We start from the raw sequence: 26899 nt of genomic DNA, 5'->3' as shown, positions 1-26899 counted from the left end.
CCCGCTAGTGCAAGTTCAGCCATCAATATAGTAATCAATATATTTTAAAATCGAATATAAAAAATCAATATTAATTTTTGAAACTTAAATGCTTCTAACAAATAAGATCAAAACAGTTTGATCTTATTCTTTCCGCTGAAGAAAAGGCAAAGGTAATTGTTTGTTAACTGCCACAAACAAAAGTCCATAGACTACAAAACAATTGTCAAAAATTCCCGCTTTTAATTTTTGAAAAAAACAAAACAAGTGGTGTCATTGGCTAATGGCTTCAAAGTAAAACTTGAGACTAACCTTGAATAAGAGCGAAAAAATGTTCATAAATGTCAAACAACACCAAGTCGCACTTAAGCAAAAATTTCACTCAAATCGATCTTAGTAAAGAATTTTCTTACGGCGACTTTTGTTTTGTTCATAAATACAGGTGATAGTTTCTGTGAATGTTCCTGAAAAATTACCATTTGATCTTATTACAACCGAGCGCGAAAATTTGTGTTTTATTTTTCAGAGTAATGACGTGTGCCCAACATCACCATGCTCTAGTCCGCCGGTAAAATTTTTGTTTTATATAACTTTTTTTATACCAATTGATTAATCAATTGCGCACACACTTATTTCTACGCCCATCGAATAAACGTGAATTATCTAAACACCAACTTTGCTGGAAAAATAAAAAGAGTAAAACTTTCATAACTATACATCTGATGGATTTCTTTGGATGGAAATAAATTTACCTGTGTTTTACCGTCCAAAATGAAATTTTAAATTGAACTTTACTATTTTTATTCCAGCATAATTTATAAATATATTTTCCCTAGAAAAACATTTGAGTTACCTTACAATAGATTATTTATTTGTTTTTTTTTGCGTGAAAAAGAGGCTGATAAAAAATTGTGTAAAAAGCTTTGCACGTTTATTCGGGGAGGACGTCGATCTATAAGAATACATAAAATGCATAGTATTTTACTTTTTTGACCTAAATAATAGTTACTTCGAAGTTATAAAGGGTTTTTCAACAAGAACTTTGTTTTGTAAATCAAAATAAAACAACAAATTTAGATGACTATGATTAAAATTTTTATTGTATTAAAAAAATTAAGGTTTGGCAATTACGAATGTAAATGATATATGATAATTATCCACCACGACCATAGTTACAGATGTCGATTCGTTCATCAAAGTTTTCAAAATCACATTTTGACAAAATGGTGGTCTATTTCATAAAAAACTTCACGAATTTTGAGTTTTAAGGCTGCAATCGATTCGACTAGCTCCATATAGACTGTGTCTTTAACATAACCCCATAAAAATAATCCAGCGAGGTTAAATCACATGATCGAGCTAGCCACTTAAAACGGCTGAATTTCGTGAAATTATGCGATCGGGAAGTTTGGTTTGCAATAAATTCATTGTTTCGGTGGCTGTGTGACTTGTGGCGTTGGCATTGGGCCGTTTTAAATCATTGTCATCTAAATTTATTGTTTTATTTTGATTTACAAAACAAAGTTCTTGTTGCAAACCCTGTATCTTTTTCATCCAATGTTTTCACCTGTAGATTTTTCAATTACATCTTGTATTGTTACTAGTGTCCAGAGATCATCATTCCCCCGGAACCCAAGACCTCCTGTGCAACTAATTGCGTTGGCGTGAAGGTAAAGAATATATAATGTAGACGATTTTCGCGTTCTGTTATAACTGATATTGTATATATATATATATATAAATATATTATTGCATTTACTGCCATTCTATCTATGCTCTAGCCGAATTCGATGTAAAATTTTTAATAATAAAAATGTTGCCAGCCAGCCAACAATGGCAGGTGTAAAGAACATTTTTTTGTCAGTGCTTATTTAGGCTAGCTCTACCCACGTCGTATTCAGATGGAATAGAAGTAAAAATAGATAGTAGGTAGTCTATAAATCAATTGTTTTATATTAATTTACTACAATATTGTCTCATCCAGTATCAATTTCCGATTCTGAACTTGAATCACTACTTGAACTCGAATGTTTGCAATCTCTCCCTTCAAATTAAAAATCATTAGGGATGACACAGTTTTAAAAATAATTAATTACTGGTAATCTTTAAGTTGGCTTCAAATCACTTTCACTACCTAATTCTCTGAACAAAAGTATCACAGACTAATCGATTTTCGGGGAAAATTATTGGAATTATGACAAATTGTAAAAAAGTCTGAGGTGAAAGCCCCAAAAATCATCTTCCTATTTGTTGACAAATGGCATTCCAAATTCCGAGAACAAATTTAATATTCTTGTTTCTTTCTGTTTGTAATTATTACTGATATAAAGATAGTATTAACACATAGTAAAAATACCATCGAACCGACAGGGCTCGAAACAGCGTCTTTTGCCTCAACGTGGCTGCTAGTATTAATCATCGTAATTTTTTGGTCATAAATGGTTATAGTGAGAAGTTTGATGGAAATTTAGATATAGTATGATTTACACTACCTAATTCTCTTTTCAATTCTGCAAGTTTGTTAATACGACCCACTTAATTATTTTCAGATAAAATTAAACAGAAAACCTGTACCAGTGGTGCAACCTGTAAGTTGGTATTCGAAAAATAATTGCTAACGTCAAATACATGGGTAAATTACCTGGGTCGACAGTGGCCAGCTTTAAGATTTGCCATCAATTTCCTTGAATTTTTTAAAGTTTGCGGCTACTGACCAGTTTCCTACAGGCTATTTATAATTATGTTATATTTTATTATGGGATATGTTACCTTATTTCCAAAAGTATATATTTTCTAGTTGGTTTAGGTGCCTATATTCCCGACAGAATGTATTATTAGTTGTATATATTTTTATGATATTATTAAATACTTACAATTAATAAACAAAATTGTTCATTACAGATAGAAATTACACCGCGTTCTAGATGTATTCTCACTAAGGTAAAAACCCCTTAATTAGTTATTGCTAGAAATTAATCAAAGGTAAAAAATTTTATTTCCATTATAGAAACTTTGATTCTTAACACTCATCAATTCTTCAAGCTTGACTGTTTGAACCGTTGTTATTCCAAGCGCCAAAGAGTAGTTTATAGGGAGTACAATAAATTAAACAAATTCGATTTTTTTTGTTGCAGTAGAAACTATTTTTCAAAGCCATTAATAATAGTCATAATAATCGTAATTTTTTATTTGAACAGAAAAGTTACATTTCATTGAAAGGCCCTGGCTTCCGAGCTCGGTTCAGTGACCTGTTTTACGGAAATCAGTGTCTTCTCTCATAATGATTTACACTTACCCATTTATTTCTGGCAGTTTATGTATCTGTGAATAATGTAATATCGACTAAAATATATATGTGTATGCGAGGATGTGTGCGTGTGCGAGTGCGTGTGCGTGTGTGTGTGCGTGTGCGTGTGCGTGTGCGTGTGCGTATGTGTGTGTGTGCGCTATTTTTAAGAGGGCCTATATTATTACGTATTCTTACCTATAAGTACTTATTTTTACCGAAGAAGTAATTCAGTTTGATAATAATCAAGAGCCAGAAGGAAATGTCTTGCTTTATATATCGATACCTTCCTCGTAAGTTGTTGTAAGACAAAATACCATTTTTTCCTTAACTTAAATATATATCCTTTTTATGTCTATTTTATGTATCTCTTTTAAGTAAACATAACACTAAGTGTATTGAACTAAACAAAAATATTCACATAGAAAAAAAATTTTTTTTCAGAAATTAACATATTTTCTGAATATTTTTTCAAATTTTTCTATTTTTTTCTGACAAATATTTAGAAAAAAATAATTTGAAATCCACTCGACGCAAATACATATTTGGAGCGGTAACTTTTTTCCTGATATCAGAGAAGTCACTTTAGAGCCACTATTAACAACGCAATTAATTAACATCGCATATGAACGTTTGTGAACAAGGTGTTAGAACAATATTATAATTCTTATGCATAATTATGTGTAACTACATTACAGTAAATATACAAAATATTTTTGTGTATTTTTGTATATAAAAATCGTTCTTTCATTTGTTTTCTTTATGTAGTTAGTGACTCAGAGGAAACTGGTACGTGCCTATCTTAGATTACCGTCTCCACAGCCATTAGCAACAAGAACCTGCTACCACATACCGCCATGCGTGCCACCGGGACCGGGTTTCCCGCTCCTGTTACCGTGCTTCTGGCCAGTCCGGCCAAATGCCCCTTGCAGTGACCCAAAACAATGTTTACACAATCCCACTTGTCCGAATTCACTTCGTCCATCATATCTGCCAGAAATTACAAAAGTTGAACCTGTACGGGTACGTATTTCTTTTTTTCTTCAGTTTACTATATAAAATGTGATATTAAGGTACCTGCAGGTAACAAGAGCCGCCGTCTATCAAGGGCCACAATTACAAAAACACCCTTTCAATGTTCTTATTAGATTCCACTTACGCATGACATATAAAGGATCAATAGGAAACCTACTATGCGCGGTCATGTCGTGTATCTAAAATGTTTGATTATAATTGTTAATTAAAAGTCTATTAAGCCACCTAGGTTTGATAAGGGCACATAGAGGGTTTTAAAAAAGACTCAATATTGAAGACAATTGCAGGAGAAACGTAATAAAAAATACTTTTCGGGATTAGAATAAAGTAAATATTCATATAATGTCGTACATTTAATTAGTATTTTATAATTATTCAAAATAATCAGTTATGAATTAAGGTGGCCCTTGTTTGCCGCAAGGACCTTACATCAAAGTATAATAATGGTCTTTGCGGTTGCCGGTAAAAAGGATCCCGAAAATAATTAAAGAGAGCATCACATTTTAAATATATAACGCACTATGTATATAGGAAAAACTAGTGAACTGATCGGGAAAGTAGACAAATAGTGAAAGTAGACCGATTGTACCGAAGGGATAATAAAGCCTTCAGGACGCTGCTGGGGCTGCCACGGTTCTGCAGTGCGACTATCATGTTTGCTGAAACTCGCATTGGAATAGATGATATGGAACACAATACGTGGCGGCAGCAGCGGCCTCCTGAAAACTATCGAGACTAGGAGTTAGTGCCCCATAAAGCGGCATTTAATAACCAGCACAAAATCTTAAGCAGAATTTAAGTACTAACGTAATTATAAGGGGTCGGTATCATAATGACTTTCTTCAAAATGACCTGATCAGTATAAGGATTAGATCGCAAAACGATCACCTCTACAGAAAGACTAATTTACTATGACTTGGTAGCAAAACGACTAGATACGAAATGACCATATCGTTAAGTGGACAACACGGTAAACGACTAGGTAGCAAAATAACTAGATTTTGTTATTGTTTTTTCAAAGTACAGTTTAGTTAAACATTTAGTGTCATCATAAAAAAATGTAACAAAATTTATATAATTTGTATTTTTGTTTGTTTATGCTACCACGGCCAACCTTGCGAAATAAAAATTATTGTAAAATAAAATTATGATCCTCTTAGGAAATGAAAATATTTTTTTATATGGAAACAAATATACGCTATTTGAATGATACGGTACGATATGATACGGGAAAAATAGTTTCATTTGTTATGTGCAACAATCGCGAAAACCTAAAAACTCGATATACTCCTCTTATTCATAACATCTACAGTGTGTTTTTTAACTACCGCCAAGCAATGATGTCAGCATTACTGTGTTCCGGTTTTGAAGGGTAGTAAGGGTGCTGATGAATTACAGGCACGTGGGTCTTGTGAACTTGTCTCAGGGTGACGGGTGCAGTGGCAGTGCCCCTCAGATCTTTGCGATTTAAAGCTCTGAGTGGCACTGCAACTGTTATGGACAGGCGTGTAGCTTACCATCAGGCGCACGACTTGTTCGTCGCGTCACTTGATATTATAAAAAAAACTGAAATCGCATGTGGACTCGCATATTTCCACTATTAACCCACATGTTCCTGAACAACTTTTCGTGTCCGATCTTTATGAATTTGACATATGTTGGTAATATTGAGATATTATAAGTATACATGTAAAAAATATTTTTTTTTAAATCATAGTTATTTGTGCAACTCGGGAAAGGGCATCCTTTATAAAGGACGATAGCTTTATGTACTACTGTGAGTAGAGGAGAGGAGAGGAAAGAGAGTAGAGGAGAGAAATACGCCGCTGCAGTTTGCAAGTTCAGCCATGGATCAAAAGTTGGATGAATGTCTCGTGCAGTCCATTTGTATGATTTGTTTCTAGAAATCGTTACACCACTCCTAGTTTCATTCGATTTCGAAGTTGACTGAGATATTTTCAAATGATTCAGCAGTCACACGCCTACGTTTTGATAACTGTATGAGCGGGACATCATCATCTTCATCGCTACCTTCTGCAGATCGGTAACAAAACTCTGCCGGTGCCCTCAACTGAGATCCTGGTAAATTGTGTAACATTACACAGTTTTCATCTCCAGAATCTTCATCAGTCACATCTGCATTGCAGTTTTCAGGAGGTCAAAAAACTGATGGAAACAGGTGTTGATTCTTCTTCACCCTCCTCTAACGCCTCGATGATTTCATTTAACGTTAAAGAACATAACACACGTCGTAGTAGTATATATTGCTATTGGCCATTTAAAAGAACGGCAATTAAACTTGATGAAATATCTCGTTTTCGATGAACACTAAAAAAGATTTTGATCATATGCGTCAAAAGACGTCCTTAAGTATTAAATTTCGTGCACATTGGAAAAAAACAATTAACTATTTAAATAATATTAATATAATTAATAAAATAGTATAAAACTATTTTTATATGCATACCTGGAATATTCCATGATCAAAACAGTATTTTCAAATAATTATTATAAATACAACACAATTTTAATCACACACAATGAATGCTGTGTTTTCTCCACACAGGTGTTACGTGTCGAATGAACATAAATATTTTATTTCCAAGTATCTTCATTGTTTACGATATTTTTTTTAAGTGGTGTCCGTTCAAAAGGACGATAGCAATAAGTGGGAATACAATTTGTAGTATAAAATGGAACCAAATTGATAACTTTATTTTCATTGGTATTGTTTAACAATAAATTTGTAACTAAATTGTACATAGTTGTTTCCCCATGTCGTCTATTTAACGATATGGTCATTTCAATTTCTAGTCTTTTGCTACCAAGTCATTGTAAGTTATAGTCTTTCTACAGAGGTGGTCGTTTTGCGATCTAGTCCTTTTGCTGGTCATTTTGAAAATATAATCATTATGATACCGACCCAATTATAAGTTTATTGTTACTAACACTAATAGTAATAAGGATTTATTATTATTATGTACTTATACATATACTACACGTGTTCCTTTCAATTTCATTCAAACACATGATATGATATAAACTATTTTGTCGTAAAAATTGCACAGTAGGCGTACTCAATAACAAAACTGGTACTCGATTTTATATTACGACTAAAGTCGCTTAAAAGTTGGCAAAAAGTTACATACTTTGTATTCACAGGTTAATGAGAATTTCGAAGACCGTTCATAGAACGGATTTTATTAAAAAAAACACTTGTTAGAAACTTTTGTTGTTTTTTCTCGTCGGCCACTGACCGGACAACTGTAATCGGAAAGAAGTCTTCATAGAGAAAGAATGAGATTTCCATGTTATGTAAGACTTGTGATGTCGACGACTAAACATCGTGTTGACTTGCTAAAAAAAAGATTGCAACCACAACTATTATTTCAACAATAAACATAACAAAACGAAAACTGTAGTCCCAAAACGAGTCTAAAAGAAAAACAATTGGCAACTGTATTATAGTTTCTGATGCTTGGACCCAAGCAAGAGCTTTAAATCGCAAAGATCTCAGGGCTACTGCCAGAGGCATAAAGTTGACAAATACCCATTGTGCCTATAGTTTCACCAGCACCCTTATCGTTCAACACAGAACGCAGTAATGCTCACATTACTGCTTGGCGGCAAAAAAACTATAATTTATTTATGTTATAAATTTTCACTATGGACGTAAACAAAAAAGTCAAAGTACTTCCTATAAGAATGGAAAGTAAATTTATTTGATAATGACCACTTGTATGACCAAACTTTCGGAGCCCGCAAATTTTCGGAGCCCGCTCCGAAAGTTTGGTCATATTTATAACCCACGATTCGATTCGTTCTAATTTAACGATGGTAATAGTGGGTGTTAAATTACTTCCATTTTTATTAACATGGGTTTCCACAAAGTAATAAGCATTACTTTGTGGAAATCCATCAAGCGAATGGATTAAGCTTCAATTTTAAATATTTTGGAATTTAGAGTTTTCTTTGTTTGATAACTTATTTTTAGGTAAAATTTTTAGGAGAGAGTAGAAAATCCTCAACAGGCTCAACCACAGGCTCAGCCACAGGCTCAACCACAGGCTCAACCACAGCCTCAAAATTAATTCGCAACACCGATGAAGCGTCGAAGCAAAGGCTCTATAGCTCAAAACATATGTCATCCTAAGTGCGTCCCCGGCAAAGTAAGTACTTTACTTATTTTTTGTATTTCTTAATTTAAACCATTATTTTAATTTTGTTAGAAAAATCTAAAAAAGAAAAGGTTCCGTAATCAAACTAGGAATCCTCGATTTCAACATTTATGTCTGTTTGTACAGGTACTACTAATCACAATGGAAATATTTTGACAAAATTCGGGCCCATCATTTTTTCCCTCATTTTAGTTCGTAAATTAGCCTACCATATTTGTAAAGAATGTTCGTAATGTATCGTTAAGACGGACAGTAAATAAACTATAATGTAGATAGATAGCTCGTTTATTTCCTGAATCACAGTACATTACAAGCTTAAGACGTAGGTACAATGGTAATCATAAAGAAAAAGGCTAGTCTAGGTGTGCGGGTATGGTCTGGAGTATTATGTTGTCTATCGTCGCCTTTCTTCCTCAACCTCACTTCACTCACTTTTTATTTATATGGCTCCATCATTATGAGAAATGATGGAGCCATCATCATCGTGACATTGGCAAAATCATTTGCCAATGTCACGGTCGAAAGAAAAAAAAAAAGAAAAAATACGCTGAGCTCTATTATGACATTAACCGGTGTTGGTGAGTTGGTCCACGGGGATACTCAGTTGAGAATCTAAAACAAAAGACAACACAAATATCTAACATATATTTATAAATATATGTATATTATTTAAGTGGATAAATTTACAAAGAGTAATAATATGGGGGGAGAACACTAAAGTTAAGAGGTTGGTTATGTTAATGGGGCGGGGTAATTTGGAGGAAGTAAGTTATAAAGTGGAACAGCAATATTAGGGCAATTGAAAAAATGTGTTCCAAGGTACTGTAAGGGTAGTAGCCGTGGGTGAGCGTAGCGAGAGGCACATTTCAATGATAAACGAGGATTATATTAATGAATAATGATTTACTGCTTGTTTTCAGTTCGAAGTTTTTTCTAGAACTACCATTTTGTCCTTTTGACAACAACCTTCTATTATTTATTTAATTCTAAATATAAACTGAACCAGCCAGCTACATCCCTCCTTCTCATAACTGAAGGGGGGTCCTCACTGTAAGATAGTGCCCTACCTATGATAGGCAAACTTACGCAAGTGATCAGCCTCTACTATGCTAGCCACACACTGCTCAGAAGCTGTACAATACCAAAGATTACCAGTGTTGCCAGGTCAAATCTGAAAAAATCTGAAGATATTGCACCGAAAAAATAGTAGATTGAGGAAAAAAACAGTATATGCTGAACTTACGTTCTTTGAAACACTTTTAATTGATTTTCTTCAAACATTGTCACGTAATGTTTTGAAATAAAAAATGTGAAAAATTGTGAAATAAAAATTGTATTTTTACCGACTTCAAACAAAGGAGGAGGTTCTCAATTCGTCTGTATGTTTTTTGTATGTGTTTTACATTTGTAAACCGATTTGGATGATTGTTTTTTGTTGGATAGAGGGTACCTCAGTAATGATCAACAGCCTATCGTAGTCTACAGCTGGACACAGGGCGTCCTACAATACGTTTTCCTTAGCCGTGGTCTTCACTCAAGAGCCCACTTCACCCCCCAACGGTTATCGGGAAATATTGCCAGCCCACTGCCTCTTCAGCTTGCTTCTTCTACCAGCTACGTCGAAGACTTTAGTACTTTGTCGGATAACCTCGTTCCGTACCTTGTTCTTCAAAGAAACTCCGAACATAGCTCGTTCCATAGCTCGCTGAGCGAATTTCAACTGGTGAACTAACCGTATCGTAAGTGTCCACGTTTCGGCTCCGTATATCATAACAGGTAGAACGCACTGATTAAAAACTATTGCTTTCAAACTTTGCCGTATGGGTAACGAGAAGACTCGACGTAGTTTACCAGACGCTCTCCGTAGTTTACCAGACGCTCTCCAGCCAAGCTGAATCCTCCTCTTGGCTTCCCTTGCGAAGTTGTTTCTACTCAATCGCAAAATCTGCCCAAGGTAAATATATTCGGAAACAACTTCAAGAAGGTGGCCATTTACTACGATTGGCCTCGGGACAATAACGATCATTGATCACGAGTTTCGTTTCATCCAAGTTCATGCCGAGACCAATCCATTGTAAGGCGGATGCTACGCTGTCCAGCATTTGTTGTAGCTCCTCCAGCCACTTCGCCATTAGGACTATGTCGCAAATCGCAAGTGTGAGATGTATTCGCCGTTTATGTTTATGCCCATCCTTTTCCAGTCCAGCGTCTTAAACATGTCTTCCAATGAGGCTGTAAACAGTTTTTGGGATGTGACATCCCCATGTCTACAACGTCTGTGTAATTGGATGGGCTTAGACTGCTGGCCCTGTACTTGGACACTCATGGTAACAGCGTCATACAGGTATCTCATCACTTGGATATAGCGAAAGTCTACTTGGCATCGCTGTAAGGATTCCAAGGCAGCCCAGGGTCTCGACGGAATCGCAGGCCTTCTCATAGTCCGCAAAGGCTAGACATAGGGGCTAATTGTACTCTTCTGTCTTCTGTATAATCAGCCTCATTGTGTGTATGTGGTCTGTGGTACCATATCCCCGTCTAAACACACCGCCTGCTCCGGTGGCTCTAGCTCGTCGATTCTTCTGGCGATACGATTCGTAATGACTCTAGAAAACAGTTTGTAGACGTGGCTCAGGAGAAAGATGTAAGATCCTAGGATCCACCTGCGACAATAGCTTGACATTTCAATGGATTGACAGATATCCCAAAATTAGTTGACCATATACTAACGCATCGTACATCGCTGTTAATCTGAGAAATCGCTGAATTGACGTCCTCAGCAGAAGCCTGTGCGTAAATCTGCAATTCTGGGAGAACGAAAGTGGTGACAAAATTCCACCCTGCGGAATACCAGCCGTTAAATCATGCCAGTCGGAAACTTTCGGTCCCACGCGAACTGCTACTTATCTACTGTATCGAAACTAATATCTTTCAATGTTACAATATATATACGAACAAACCTTACCTTAGTCAGAAATTGTCACCTGGAGCATCGTTTAAAAATTTCAATATGTTCTCTGCAGTAAATATTTTTGATATTTTAGTTTTGTAACCAGCAGATTGGCGCTTCAGTGGGGACTTCAAGTTACTGTATTCCAATGATGACGCTGTGTTTAAGTTGGACTGTACATTTCACTATGGAATACGTGGCCCATAACGTTAATGGCTTTTGAGTTTCAGCAAGTTCGCTGAAATAAGCTACAAACCTTAGAATAATAACGCATAGAAAACTAGTCCGCACCCGCTAAGTGAGGCAAATTGAAGCGCTCCCAAAGAGCCTACACGAGCGGGCGGGCCGTCAGTGCTCAAGGTCAACTTGCACCGCGAACAGCTCAAGAATTTTAACTAAAAATGACGTGCGGTAAATCAGTGTAAAAATACGTCAGACAAACATAAAATAGATACTAACATCTCATTCCACAAGGAAGTAACGCGTTTCAACTTGTATTTTTATATAAATATTCACTAAAACCGAAAATTAATTTGTTGCAACAAGACACGAAAATGCCTACATGAATTTGATTTATGCCTCACTTGTGACAGTTCGTTTGATATGAAACTATCATTCTATGCGTTATTATTCTAAGCTACAAACAGTATCTGAAAACGAACTAACATTTTTTTGGCTTCTCCATTGTATGAAATTTTCATAAGTTTTCATGCATATTACTTTGCTCACAGCCGGCAACAAGTTTTCCATCGTTAATATAGCATTGTTTTAAACTAGGAGTATAATCCATTACTGTATCTTCGTTAACGCCCGTCTCTCTCATTTGTACGAGGAACGTACAAAAAAGACGAAAAAACAGTAAAGAATACCAAAGCACTTTAATTTATTTTACCGCCTTTTTCTTTTTTTTTAAGTACGCGGTGTACGTAGGTATTTTTAATTCTGGCAACAGTTGGCTGTATGACTTTTTCCTTTGCCTGTTTACATAGTTAATCTAGATTTAAAAGTTTAGAAAAGTGGACAGTAATGGATTTTCATACTTACTTTGCAGGTCTTGGCCGGAAAGAAGTCTCACGGTCCTTAAATGACTAAATTCTCATGTTCGTTTTTTGAAAAGCCGTTACTGTCCACTTCTCTAAACCTTTAAATCTACCTACTATTAATGAACTATGTAAACCATATATACTAAATCTATGATGTAAACAGACAAAAGAAAAACTCATACAGCCAACTGCCCAGTGTTCATAGTTGCGAGAACTAAAAATACCTACCTGTACCGCTTGCTTAAAAAAATAGAAAATGGCGGTAACCTTAGAATAATAACGCATAGAAACCTAGCCCGCACACGCTAAGTGAGGCAAGTTAGAGGGTTCCAAACGCGTCCCAGGAGCGCGCGGGCTGTTAGTGCTCAAGGTCATATTGCACCGCGAACAGCTCCAAAATTTTTTGCTAAAAATGACGAAATGTGCGGTAAATGGGTGTAAAAATACAACAGACAAACAAAATAGACACTAACATTGCATTCCACAAGTAAGTAATGCGTTTCAACTCATATTTTTATGTAAATATTCACTAAAACAGAAAAATAATTTCGCGGCAACAAGATACGAAAGTGTTGCAAAGTAACGAATTTTTTTTCTCCCCATTTTGCTATTCTGTATCAAAATAATTATATTACGTAAATTTTAGTGGTGCCTGTAATTTAGATTTATTTGCGCATCTTGAACTAATATTTACTTTAATAAACATTAAATGTTTTCGTTAACTCCTGTAAGTGATTGGGACACTTAATTATTTTATAATACTTTTAACGGCTCTGCGTTCATGCTTTATTGAATAATTATTTATATTAATTTTATTTGAATTGGAGCACATATTGCAACAAATTTACAGTATATATTTGTTTCTACTATAGTGTTGGCACCACCAGTACAACTTTGATAGCTTAATATATGTCTTTCTTTTCGTAACTCAAGCGAAATATTTTATATTAAAATATTTTATTTTCTTAAAAGGGGAGCATTCTTAAGCGATTTTTTAATCTATTTTAACAGTTATTTTCTTTAATGTTTGCTTATGGCATTTTCGGTTTTAGGTTTCGAATATGGCACTTATTTCTAAATCCAAGATGGCGGGCGCGATTTTTCGAATAATGGCAAGTTGGGTATCGTTTTCGAGATGTTTGGGAATGTTCAATACAAATATGGGACTCATTTCTAAATCCAAGATGGCAAACACGACAGTTCAAATAAAAGCAATATTCGTAATGAGCACCCCTAAATACCTCGAAAACGATACCCAACTTGCCATTATTTGAAAAATCGTGCCCGCCATCTTGGATTTACAAATAGTGCCATATTCGCATTGTGCATCCCCAAATACCTCGAAAATGATACCCACATAGCATTTTTTTGAAAAAATCGTGCCCGCCATCTTGGATTTACAAATGAGTGCCATATTCGTAATGAGCACCCCCAAGTACCTCGAAAATGATACCCATATTGCATTTATTTGAAAACTCGTGTCCGCCATCTTGGATTTAGAAATGAGTGCCATATTCGTAATGAGCATCCCCAAATACCTCGAAAATGATACCCATATTGCATTTTTTTGAAAAAATCGTGCCCGCCATCTTGGATTTAGAAATGAGTGCCATATTCGTAATGAGCACCCCCAAGTACCTCGAAAATGATACCCATATTGCATTTTTTTGAAAAATCGTGCCCGCCATCTTGGATGTAGAAATGAGTGCCATATTCGTAATGAGCACCCCCAAGTACCTCGAAAATGATACCCATATTGCATTTATTTCAAAACTCGTGTCCGCCATCTTGGATTTAGAAATGAGTGCCATATTCGTAATGAGCATCCCCAAATACCTCGAAAAGGATACCCATATAGCATATTTTGAAAAATCGTGTCCGCCATCTTGGATTTACAAATAAGTGCTATATTCGTTTTTCATCGACAAAACCGAGCATATCTGTAGGCACCTGATCGACAATGTCGGGCAAATCTGTAGGCACCTTTAACTTAATGATGAGTTAAGCAAGATACAATTTCCCCACTTTTGAGGGAAATGTTATTCCATGGCATCATTATTTGTATATTTGTGTGCGTGCCGACGAGCGTAGTTACAAGTTGCTTACGCCTACATGAATTTGGTTTTGTGCCTCACTTGTGACAGTTCGTTTGATATGAAACTATCATTCTATGCGTTATTATTCTAAGGCGGTAACATTTATATTAAAGTCTTTTGGTATTCTTTTATTTTTTTCGTCTTTTTTGTATTTTGGTCGCGAAAATAAGAGCTAGTGAAAAGAGCAATAACGAAAATACAGTAATAGATAGACATTCAAACACATCATCGGAAGTTCAGCAGACTACTAATAATGTGCCTGGAAAAACAACAACACTTTCTTTTAGCAATTGTCCTAACACGTCAACTATTACTTTTAATATTAATTAATATTTTTATACTTTTTCTATTAGACATTTTCCTCTCTTTAGTCTTTTATTATTTCCTCACATTGTTGCAGCTTGACCTGGCATGACTGATCGCAACACAATTTCTTACCTTTGAGCAGAGACAAAAAAGTAACCGTTGTTGAGGTGTCGCACTGACGAATTGAACGCGTGCCGTGTTGTCACTTGCGGTTCGATGCGAATTCCACGAAGTGATCGGTGGATATAAGAAAATTGCACGAAAATAGTAGTATGTGATAAATTTGAAGACACATTTTTTTAAAGGGGCCTGATGAATCCCCAGCTACACGAGGAGAAAATTTTTGCGCGGCGCGACACGCGGTGCGATCGTGCTCACCCCGCGCGATGAAATTCGTGTCGAATAAATGGGCCCTAACAAATTACATCGACAAAAGTCCTGGGTGTAAAATAAGCGATACGCTGAATGTATTTTCTTGTACCCAAAGGCTCATTTCTTTACTTTAAAATAGTAAGACAACTTCTAATTGATGCCTGGTAATTCAGCTTTTAAACAAGGTTTTCTATACCATTTGAGAGTTGCGACACGTCAGGGTGGGGTGAGGGTTTGAGGCCTCAGAACGGTGTTCAAAATCTCTAATCAGTATCAATCATATCAATACTTCCCGTAAACGCCGTAAAGCCACGGAACCAACTGGCGAACCTTACGCATTTTTCTATGTGCTTTTATATTTGGTCTTTAACGACAAAATAAGTAAATTAAAGACAACAAATCTCATTATTATTGAATTAGAATATGACAAAATTACATTACATATAAAATTTATACCTAGACACTTTGTATTGTACTCAGGCACCGCGAAAGGACTGCGAGTGTTACTTGCCGAAATGCGAGAGCTGCTTTGTACAAATGCCTAAGGTAAAAGTTCAAGGTTTCTTAAATGAAAACATAATAATTAAGTACCCTACAATATTAGATTTAATAATTTACATCACTAAAACATGAAATTCTGATACAGAACTGTGTAAATAACCTAATTCCGTGAAAATTATTAGCTACGTCCACAGACATATATCTAGATTGACGCCGCAAGTACAGCAATTTGTATGAAAACCAAGCGTGCCACATTTTTTGTACCCACTATAACGTCTCAAGAGCTATTTAATGATGGAAACCTCCTTCCATTCCATTCCATTCAATTAATCGATTCTAAATAGAATAATTTTTGTTCAAGTATTTGTTGATTGCAAGTAGTCGTAATAATAATATAGTAGAAAAATACTAGAAAAGATAGTTAAGTCCTTTATTTTACTTGTTTTTAGAAAATGTTGATTACTTAAAGAAATTAAGACTTAATTTTTTAATTGACTTCAAATATTGAAATTAATAAGTCCTTCCAATAAAATGAGCTAATTATATAACATCTTTTTGTAATAGACGATCTTATCGATTAACTTAAATAATGATTACACACGTCAATATATGAACTTTCGACTGCTTTAATTAATTTTACTAGATGGTTTTCTGTTGGTAATTGATCAAATTGACGAATGCCAAGACAAATTATTAAACATTTTTTATAAAATTTGTTTGAAATTGAATAAATTAAAAAAAATGAAAATGTTACTGCTGACAAAATATGGTAAAATCTTATTAATCAGAATGACAGCCTCGTGTGAAATTTTTGTGATTTGCTTATTATTTCTCGGATTTCTAACTCTGCTACTCTGCATATTTGGATAGCATCTTAGGTAGAAGAAACTACACCACCTTCATCCTCGAAAGCAACGAACTCATACATATGACCAACTCCAGGTTTTTGAAAAGACAGTGTTAATTCTTTGCATTGTTATATTTTTTTTGTATTACTCATACTACATATCCGGCGATGTATGTAATTATTTGCTCACTATATTCGGACATTCGAGGCAACGTGTCTGTAATTTCGCTGGAACAATTATCGAAATTACAGACACTACAAAACTGAAAAAAAAAAAAAACGAAACGTTACTAAACGTTATAACAAAAGAGTTATAGAATATTTTTATAATATTGCTAAGATCATAATAATTTCCGTCCCTTTGTTTTCAAAATCGATCAGAATCGAGAACAGTGTTGCCTAACGTATACATCACTAAATGTTAAATTTGACCAAAGAAATGTACAAGCGACCGTACCACGAAACTGAATGCACTATGCAAAAGTGCGTTCATTCGATATTCATGGCGTATTAACAAAGGATCACAAATATATCGCACCAATAAAAGTCGTAATGTATTACAAAACATACACTCTGTTGCATATTTGTTTTCTCGAAATTCGTACAAAGCCTACAATAAATTTTTTTTAATGAATTATGCATCTCCTGATTACAAAATCACTTGTCCGTGGAAGGAAACGTCCCTGTTTACTCGTTTACCCACAGTTATGGTATTTTTGCAGTTTGTAATGGCACAATTATGCATTTTTCGCGTTTTCGCGTAACAGCGGCAAGTAAGTGAATTTCACTTACTTTGGGCATGCAAAGTACGTACATTTGCGGCGTCTATCTAGGAATATGTCTGTGGCTACATCTATTGGCGAAAGAAGGAGCGGCACTCCCGACAACTAAGCTACCATCAAGCCTACCTAATCTATTTTTAAATTCTATTTTTTATAATATCAAGTGACAGGACGAACAAGTAGTGTGCCTGGTGTTAAATAACACGCCTGTCCATAACAGTTGCAGTGCCACTCAAAGCTTTATATCGCAAAGATCTCAGCGTTTTGAAGGGGCACTGCCACTGCGCCCTTCGCCCTGAGACATAAGGGCTGAAACTGCGTTACGCGGGCCCCCGTGCGTGCAGTGCGTTACGGGCCACGCGTCTGGTGCCCGCCCGGGTGCACGTCGCGTGCTTCGGCGCGGGCATCCGCGGAACGCAGTTTCGATAGTACAATTTTGACGTTGGAGGTGTACAAAATGTAAGTTGATAAGTTCAAAACCGAAATGTAGTAAGGCTCACATTTTTGGCGAGAAATGGGTAAGCCCCACCTTACCCATTTCGGTAATGTGCGGTTCGTAAGATATAACAATAAATGACATATTTTTGGTCAATATAACGCTCAACGGATATAATGGTGTACAGACATTTGACACATTCTTGCATGATATAAACCTCATTGGGTATAATAGACGATTGATGTAACAAATTTCAATCTAATATACCGATGGCATAATGTACATTTTATATAAACATTTCAGATAGGTATAACATTCACTGAGTATAATGTATTATAGATGATCAAACGAACTTGTTGAAATGAAGTTCGATCACTATTATGTGAGTCGCTTCATTCGAAGATATAATATTTAACCAGGTAGTTTCTAGGCAAGACCGCAAGGTTTTTAGGGAGAAAAATAATGTTTTGACGTTGACACTCCCTACCAGGCATCAACCGCCATTTTCTATCCTCATTCCTTTTAGAGTGGGAAGCAAAACTTGTTTGGAACTTTCAAAATCTTTACTTCTGATATGACGATGTCAAAGGATGTTGATTATATCTTCGAATGAAGCGACTCACATAATAGTGATCGAACATCACTTCAAGAAGTTCGTTTGATCATCTGTTATATTTCGTCGCTTCATTCTCGATATAATATTTAACCAGGTAGAGTTTTAGAATATTCAGTTTTGCTTCTAGTTGATTTTATGTAAATTAAAAACCAGAGCCTTAATCTAATCTAAATCTAAAATAACAATATTATATTTTCATTAAAAATATATATAGATATGAACATATAATGGTTCTTCTCCTGAGATCACAATCATAACAATTTTTAAATCGTACAATCATATAATAATTTTATAAATAAAGATTATTATTATTATTAATTTAGAATAGTAAAATTAGCCGTTTGATTATGTTGTAAGCAAATCGTTCTTGCGAACGTACGTTCCAACTCGAAGCCTTGCGTATGAGCTCTATTGGCACCTCAGCCGCGCCCGCGGCCGGCGTGGAGGCGTACCGCGTGCTATACGCGCCGAAAACTGCTGTGTCCACATTCGACGCGCCGCATCCAACACCTGCCGTACACGGCTCACGGTCTGGCTCGTGGCTACTCTGTAGGGAGCTCTGTGTGTCATCAAGAGCGTTCCCTGACGTCCAGTTGTCTTATTTTGTGTTATCAAAATATAATGTTTGAAAACTGCGATAAGGCTGGGATCCTCTGTGAAATATGGAAAATTTAATGTGCGCTGTACGAGACCACGCGCAGACGTTGATTAAATCAGGTATTGCAATTTGAATCGGAATATCTGATATTTGTATGTTTTTCATTTTAATCAATGCCATTTTGCACGCGATGTGCAGTACAAAGTGCAAGTAAAATAACATGTTTTTTCATAAGTTTTTGAAGAGGAAGTTCTGTGTTGGGAAACCGCGTTGAAACTAATGCTATAACGACTTGGGCATTCCAAGTATTGTTATACTTTGCTGCACTAGGTTTCAATCTAAATGCGCCCTTAAGTAATCCTTTTTATGCGGGCGTCTGAGCCTGTTTCAGACTATAAAATAGATAAAGCAGACTGTTATTATTGCAAAATTCCCACCAGAGCTTTAGGAATACATTATATTATCTAATTATATTTTAATTCAAAAAAGTCATCGCCTCTTGTGAGACTCCGCGGGAGGCGAAGGGATGCAAAAAGATCAATTTCGGGTTGTCCGAAACGTCTGACAATATTCTGGAAGGCGCGAGAGGACAACTCCCACTCGGTGTCGGGATTAGTCGTCCTGGTTTCTATATCGGCGCGATTATCTTTTGTATTTAGATAATATGCACATATGCATACAAAATTATGTTGCGATTTTCGCACCACTGCCAAATTGGTTTACTTAAATCGTTAAGGTGGGGGTATTGGATCCCACCCTTGCGATTTATGTAACTGATCGCCGTAGTATTGCGTACTCGCAACAATATAACACAATCAGATTATACTAATATAATATTACTGCAATTCTTAGTAATTGATATGGTGCTTCTTTTCAACAGCCTTCCGTTGGCCTCCTGTGCTACTCGCGCCACATACCGGAATCCCAACCGGTGCGCGGCGCATCGGTATAAACTCAAATTTAAAATTTGAGGTTCTCATATACGATGAAGTCGAGTAAATATTATCTGTCCACCAAATCACTTAGAATTATATCTGGAAAATAAATGTTGATGTTGTTTCATAGTTACCGTCATGTTATTGAAGACTTAGAAATTTCTGAAATTCCAGTAATTTTGTATATAACCAACCGTATTTAGTGGCTGGGTAAGCTGAGATGAGAACACCAATCAATTGAGCGTACTCCCGTATGGTACATTGGGGTAACCTCATTATTTTTTAAAGTAGGTAAGTGGTAAATTTTTTGACGTTTTTCTAAAGGTAAATTTATACTTAAATTTCATGAATCAAAATTGAATCTTAGAAATTTACAAACTTGACATGGTTGTAACACAGACTTGCCGTAATTAACGATGAATCCTAACATTGCAATAAGTTAATGGTTGCATTAACATTATTGATGCATCGTCATAATCAACTGCTATACAACAAATATTGTCTAAATATACCACGTACTTAAATCCTTGTTGTCTCAAATGTGTTACAACTTCTTTCATGATTTTGGTAAACACTTTCGATGCTGTGGACAAGTCGTATGTCAGAGCAGTAAATTCATAGATTTCAATTTCATTTGAACCACAAGGTAAATACTGAAATCTGTGGTACTTTCGGTCTGCTTCGCAGATAGATGTCAGTAAATACACCTCTTTCAATGCGAGGTATCAATTTTGAGGGAATTCGATAGTCCTCCATTTTAAATATATAGTCCTCCGTTTGTGTTACAAATTTGTTAAAGAACGTTATGTTCAATATGAAACGACTACTACCGTTGCGTTTTGGGGCTAAAAAAGTACTAGAAATGTATTAATGTTTTCTAGGACAACACTTTGTGATTGCTCCCAAGTCAGTTAAGTTTTTAATTGTGATATGCAATTTTTTCTATTATCGTCTGGCGATAAACTAATGCCGGGTATTACAGACTGGTGTTGGTACCTGTTTACATAATGGTATTGCTGGCGAAGCTGCATTTTGGTTTTGCAGGTGGCTGTAGCCTAAAACCATTAACGATCTTCTTTAGAATTGTATTAGATAGGTAATTGAGTTTTAACCACGGCGTGTTTCGTTAACACATATTAATTGCACGTGTGTGGTATTATTTTATTTTATATTATATTTCAATTGAAATAACTGAAATAACTCGCTTTAACCCCAACTTAATTTTATTTTAAATATAATAAATAGAATAATATAATTACTAAAATCGGCTCGTAGTCAATTTCATTATCGCGGTTAACTCACTGTTAACCCTGACATAATTTTATTTACATAAAATCGACTCGCAGTCGCTTTCGTTATCGTGGTTAACCCCGACGTAAATTTATTTAAAAATTTTTTTTTCTTTTTAATATAAAACTTATTAGTACGTAGGTATTAATATTGTTCAAATTAAAATCGACTCGCAGTCGATTTCGTTATCGTGGTTAACTCGCAGTTAACTCCGACGTAGTTTAATTTAAAAAATATACGTTACTTATTGGCACGTAGGTACTAATACTGAATTAAATTCAACCCGCATTCGATTTTATTATCGTGTTTAACTCGTGGTTAACTACGAGACAGTTTTATTATAAATCATGTAAAATACATATTAGTATATCTGTTCGTATTTTCATCCACCCATGTTCGATTTGGTTATCGGGGATAACTCGCAGTTAACCCGATGTTTTATTAAATGTAGGTTAGATTCATATTTGCGATGTATGAAAGCGAACATTTATTATAATTGCGGAAGTAGCAAGTAGTGCTATATGTTAAAAATGAATATTTTTATTTTATATTTTCATTATTTATGAGCGTAAGAAAAAATCTTACCTTGATCAATGTCCGACTCGTCCGATGATATTATGATCATATAACGCCGACGACGTTTGGCATCTGTATTTTCCAAGTATTTCAGTTTACTTTTATAATGTTCTATTATTTCTAAGTTGGTTCGCTTAGACATTTTAACGGAGCTGTGGAGGTGTGTATGTTGCCACACACGAAAAAGCAATGAGGATAGAAATGGCTGTTGATGCCTGGTAGGGAGTGTAAATGTCAAAACTTTTTTTTTTCTCATAAACCGTGTGGTGTTGTCTAGCAAGTTAAGGAAACTACCTGGTTAAATATTATATCGAGGATGAAGCGACGAAATATAATAAATATAATCCTAGTGTTATTTAGGTACAATGACGAGCGCAGCGAGGGGTATCAGGCTCGAAAACACGTATAAAAATAATCTTATACAACTGGTACTTCGCCTCGGTTAGGTTAGGTTATAATTGCGACCATAACCAAATTTCGATGCGAAATACGTCGTAGGTAGGAAAGAAACGTCATGTTTCTCTTACAGGTATATTTGCTAATTTATTCACTTAGGCACTTCAACTATTTGTAAAACGATTCCCAATTCGACTGCATTTTTTTTTTGTTATGTTACGCGAGTTCTCCGGCAATTGTGAACCGATTTTTACGATTCTTTTTTGTTGGGAAAGAGGGTACTTCAGTGTTGGTCCCATTTAAATTTGAAGAAAATGTTCCACCTCTAAAGGTGGAAAACTAGGGGATGAATCCGGTTTCGCTTACTTTCCGTTAACCGATTTCAGTATAACTTGGCGTTAAGGCGATAAGCAATTTTTAGGTCGGCTTTTTTTTAATAAAAAAGTTCTATGAAAGTACTACTGACGTATGATCACATGTAGCTATACTACACCGAGGGTACGAAATATTTGGATACGTATGGATCGCGCATCGAGCCTTCATTTCGTAGCTTGGTGTTTGTAGAAATAACGCAGTATGTGTGTAGAATAGGATAGATCTTTTTTATATAAGGGTTTTCTTTAGTTAATAAACTATATTATAACTCACTTATTTAAGTTGAATTTTTGCTCGACGTGCTTCGAACCAGTCCAGTTTTTTTTATATGATGCCAAGCGACGGACTAAGAAGTCGTGCGTCTGGTCCTGGTCCTTAATCATGAGCGTCTACTAAACCCTGAGAGCCCGGTCACTCAGAATGGGAGCGAGAACAAGTGGCGGCGGCGAGCAATAGCTCTCGTCCACTGCAATTTTGTTAAACTCATTGCCAACTTCATATTTAAAAAATAAGGTATTAGTTATTTTCATATTTTTTGTTTCCTCCAATATTGTCCAGATAACAAGGGAAAACGTGACGTCTTCAACGCAAGTTGATGAAAGAATAATAACTAAAATAGAGAATACAGACAAAACAAAAACTGTAGCGAAACAAAACTCTCGAAGAATCCTTGATGAAAATGGCGAATGGTGTAAATGTGACGACTTTGATGAGTGTGAAAACATTATGAATTCGTGACTTTATCTTGCTGAGCTTATTACAACGAGTTACATAAAAAAGGAAGTAAGTAAATAAAGAAAAGTATACTTCATTTAAGCCGTAGAAGTAGTTAATACAGCGTGAAACACACCGAGAGCGTGTACGGGTCGGGTCGGGGCCGCAGCGGATCTAATTCTGTGTTTGTATATGGACGACAAAGCAAAAAAAGCGCGGGCGCGTCCGCCCATCTCGCGCCCGCGCTCGATGTGTTGTCGTCCATGTCGACCCGACTCGCGCTCAACCCGCACTCGCACTCTGTGTGTTTCACGATTAGGAGTCTATACTACCTGAAATGGCTTTGGTTGATCCCGCATATCAGTGAAAGTGTAGAATCAATCACTTTGAAAAAAAATATATAAAAAAATTGAGGATGTACACTGACGGTGTGAAAACATAATTCCTAAACATTTTCACTATAGAAAAGGAACACAAACGCAAGTCGAAAAATTTTACAAGAAAACCGCTGCATTTAATAGGTACTATACATATACCAATGATTTTTTAACATCAACTGAACTAAATAGAACACCATATACATTATCATCATCATAATCATCCACAGCTCGACTTCACCCACTGCTGGGTACAGGCCTCCCGTAGCCTGTGCCGTCCACCACGATCATGTGCTAATCTCACCCATCTATTACCCGCAACGTTGACAATGTCGTCCACCCATATCGCTACAAGTCGTCTCACGATTCTGTCTATTTCTTGGCCACCATTCGATTATCGCCTTACTCACCTGTGTTCACCACGTCTCGCAACATGTCCCGCCCAGCTCCATTGTAAACTCATTATCCGATCTCCTAAAGCCTGGACCTTAGTTCGTCTACGGATTTCGGAACTCGATCTATACTTTGATGCCGAGCGAGCATGAATCGCTCCATGCTCTATGTGCAAACAACAAAAACATTTCATTTTAACGACACGTTCAAAGATCATCTCAAATCTTTGTTATTAAACTTAAATTGTTTCACATAATGTTGATTTTCGCTAATTGTATAAGGGTTGTGAGAACTAGGTAAATGTAAAAGTATCTAAACATTGTTAAAATTTTTTTTAGATTACACAGAAACATCGGTAAATTAGTTGTGTAGCGTGGGGGGTGCAGAGGAGGCCATGGCTCCGGGCGTCACAGCAATGGAGGCGGCAGCGAGTGCGGCCTAGCCCTGACTAGTCAACATTATTTTTTTACTTAAAATTAGAAAATAAATTCCGCCATTTGAGAAAACGATATCCTGAACAACACAGAGATGGCGACGGCGAGCCTGCCCGAACTAACTACTCTTGTAATCGTGAAAGTAGAGGGGGAAGCAAAGTTAAGGTTGGCCCCGAGCAGTAGGAATTGACGCTACGCCCCTGCAGTAAATTGATGAAGACGATGAGAAAGTAGAAAATAAATAAAAACGAGAGAAAAACAAATAAAGAAATTGATGAAGATGATGTTTGAGGAAGTAGAAAATGAACAAAAAAAAAAAAGAAAAACGAGAAAAAACAAATTAGAAAATTGATGAAGATAATGAATGCTGCCCCAATCCATGTAAATGTGAGGATGATGCTGATAATTTCATATAATGAGCATCGATATCACACAACTAAGTGACGCTGATGACCAGAACTAAATGAAGAAGAACAAGAGGATAATAAATTAGAAATGCAGATGGTAATGAGACACACATGGTTCGAAAGATTTACTTCCACTGACGATATCAAATCAGGCCATATATCTCCAAAACTAAAATTATCAAGTTTACTCTCAAATGTACCGTAGTCTTGCTCAGTATCTACAAAATTATAAGGGTATTACACACCTGCAACTTATGCAAGTTGATGTGTTTTTTCATCATGCAAATACAGCTTAAAACATTAAAGTATAGTACCTTTGTATAGCTTATTCAAAAAAACACGAAATGAATTATGTGTGATAGTTAAATTCCATTATATCCTTTTTTTACTTTCAGTTAGGCAACATTTATTTACTCTCTGACAAAGACTTCTAAAAGATCTTTACCAAACAATTGACCAAAAAATGGAACTAAGTGAATATTTTATATTAACATTTATTAATAAAAACATAAACAGTATATTAAATCGTTACGTTGTTTTATTTATATATAGTTCATTTCAATTCATTTTACAAGGTAAACAAATATAATTGACATTTTAAACCCGTCGCCCACAGGTGGAACAGCTTGGCAGAAGATTTTCGAAAGGTAATATACCTTAAAATTGTGGCATTATATTTGAAATTCAATTATAATGGCCTTAGTTCTAAAAACAACTGCAGCATACTTAGGGATACCGAGTCTGCGGCCTCCGGAATGTCTCGGTGGTAATAAGGATACTTCGGCAGTCTTGGGGTGCTTTGGCAACCTTGGGAATGCTTCAGCAGCTTTTGGGCGGTGCTTCGGCAGGCTTCGGAATGCCGAATACAACTATATGGGTATGCAGGAGAAACACAGATCTGAAGAGTCTACACGCGAGCACGATGGCGCGACCAAATGCTGCGGCATGCCTAAGGATGCTTTGATATGCTTAAAAATGTTGCGTTTTACGTGGGGATACCGCGACACACTTAAGGACACTGCGGCATAATTGCCGTCAGTGTGCGCTTGCATGTAGGGATGCCGAAGGATGCCGTGCCGTCCCGTCAGTGGGCGCCGGGCCTTGGTGATAGCTATTATACGTGGGGTGCACTATAAGTTTCCGGAATGAATAAGAACAAAATACTATAAATGGTCAGAAATGTATTTATTGTTTCTCAAAATATTTTCCGTTAGCGTTAATGCACTTTTTCATAGGAATGAACCAATTTTAAAAACATTTATGCCACTCCTCCGTGACAATCTCTGAAATTTTTCATACTTTTCGACTCTCTCTTCAATTGATGAAAATCGTTGACCAATCGTTAACTGGTTCTTAATTTTTGAAAATAAATAAAAGTCACAAGGCGCCAGGTCGAGACTGTACGCGGAATGGCTTACAAGGTCAACGTTGTTCACCTTCAAAAATTCATTTGTCTGTCTGGCCGTGTGAGAACTGGCATTATCGTGGTGCAAGATGTTACGGCGTTTACGATTATTTTTACGGAGTTTGGCAATAACTTCCGGCAAACAAATGGTCGTGTACCAATCACTAGTCACGGTACAACGATTCTCCAAAGCAACAGTAGCCACGTGTCTAGTTTTATTAAAAAAATAATCAATCATCCGCTTAGAGTCACTTTCCACGCGCGCCACTTTGGTTGGTTTCGTCTCATCTCGAAAGACCCATACGCTCGATTGCTGCTTTGTTTTGGTATCGTAACTACAAGTCCATGTTTCATGTGTCACCTGTTACTATGTCCCACACCATATTTGACGCCTCTTCGTTAAATCTAGTAAGCATGCCATTGCACTAAGTGACGCGATCCATTTTTTGAGCCTCAGTCAAATTGTGTGGGATCTACTGAGAGCACAGCTTTTTCACACCCAATGTTTGTGTAGTATTGATTGTATTTGACTCATACCTACGCCTAAAGATGCCCGAATCTCATGGTATGTC

General features: G+C 36.1%; 1 protein-coding gene across 3 annotated transcripts in view; it reads left to right on the top strand.

Moving 5' to 3' along the window:
* The window catches only part of LOC113238167, a 40847-nt gene extending 15996 nt beyond the window's left edge, over positions 1–24851 (top strand). For 2 of the 3 annotated variants that reach the window (XM_026474925.1, XM_026474924.1), the window contains exons 9-17: positions 506–547; positions 1584–1649; positions 2529–2567; positions 2881–2919; positions 4088–4288; positions 8295–8469; positions 15726–15791; positions 23156–23380; positions 24420–24851. In XM_026474925.1, the coding sequence (XP_026330710.1) occupies positions 506–547; positions 1584–1649; positions 2529–2567; positions 2881–2919; positions 4088–4288; positions 8295–8453 (546 nt within the window). In that variant the 3' untranslated portion in view covers positions 8454–8469; positions 15726–15791; positions 23156–23380; positions 24420–24851. The remainder of the gene's footprint in view (positions 1–505; positions 548–1583; positions 1650–2528; positions 2568–2880; positions 2920–4087; positions 4289–8294; positions 8470–15725; positions 15792–23155; positions 23381–24419) is intronic. The other variant, XM_026474926.1, reaches the window with a different exon arrangement.
* The last annotated feature ends 2048 nt before the right edge of the window (positions 24852–26899 follow it).

This window comes from Hyposmocoma kahamanoa, unplaced genomic scaffold (assembly GCF_003589595.1).
Source record: "Hyposmocoma kahamanoa isolate Upper Pololo Valley unplaced genomic scaffold, ASM358959v1 95, whole genome shotgun sequence".
NCBI classification, from domain to species: domain Eukaryota; kingdom Metazoa; phylum Arthropoda; class Insecta; order Lepidoptera; family Cosmopterigidae; genus Hyposmocoma; species Hyposmocoma kahamanoa.
Note: the sequence above shows the minus strand (reverse complement) of the source record. Positions and strands in the feature narration are given on the sequence as shown.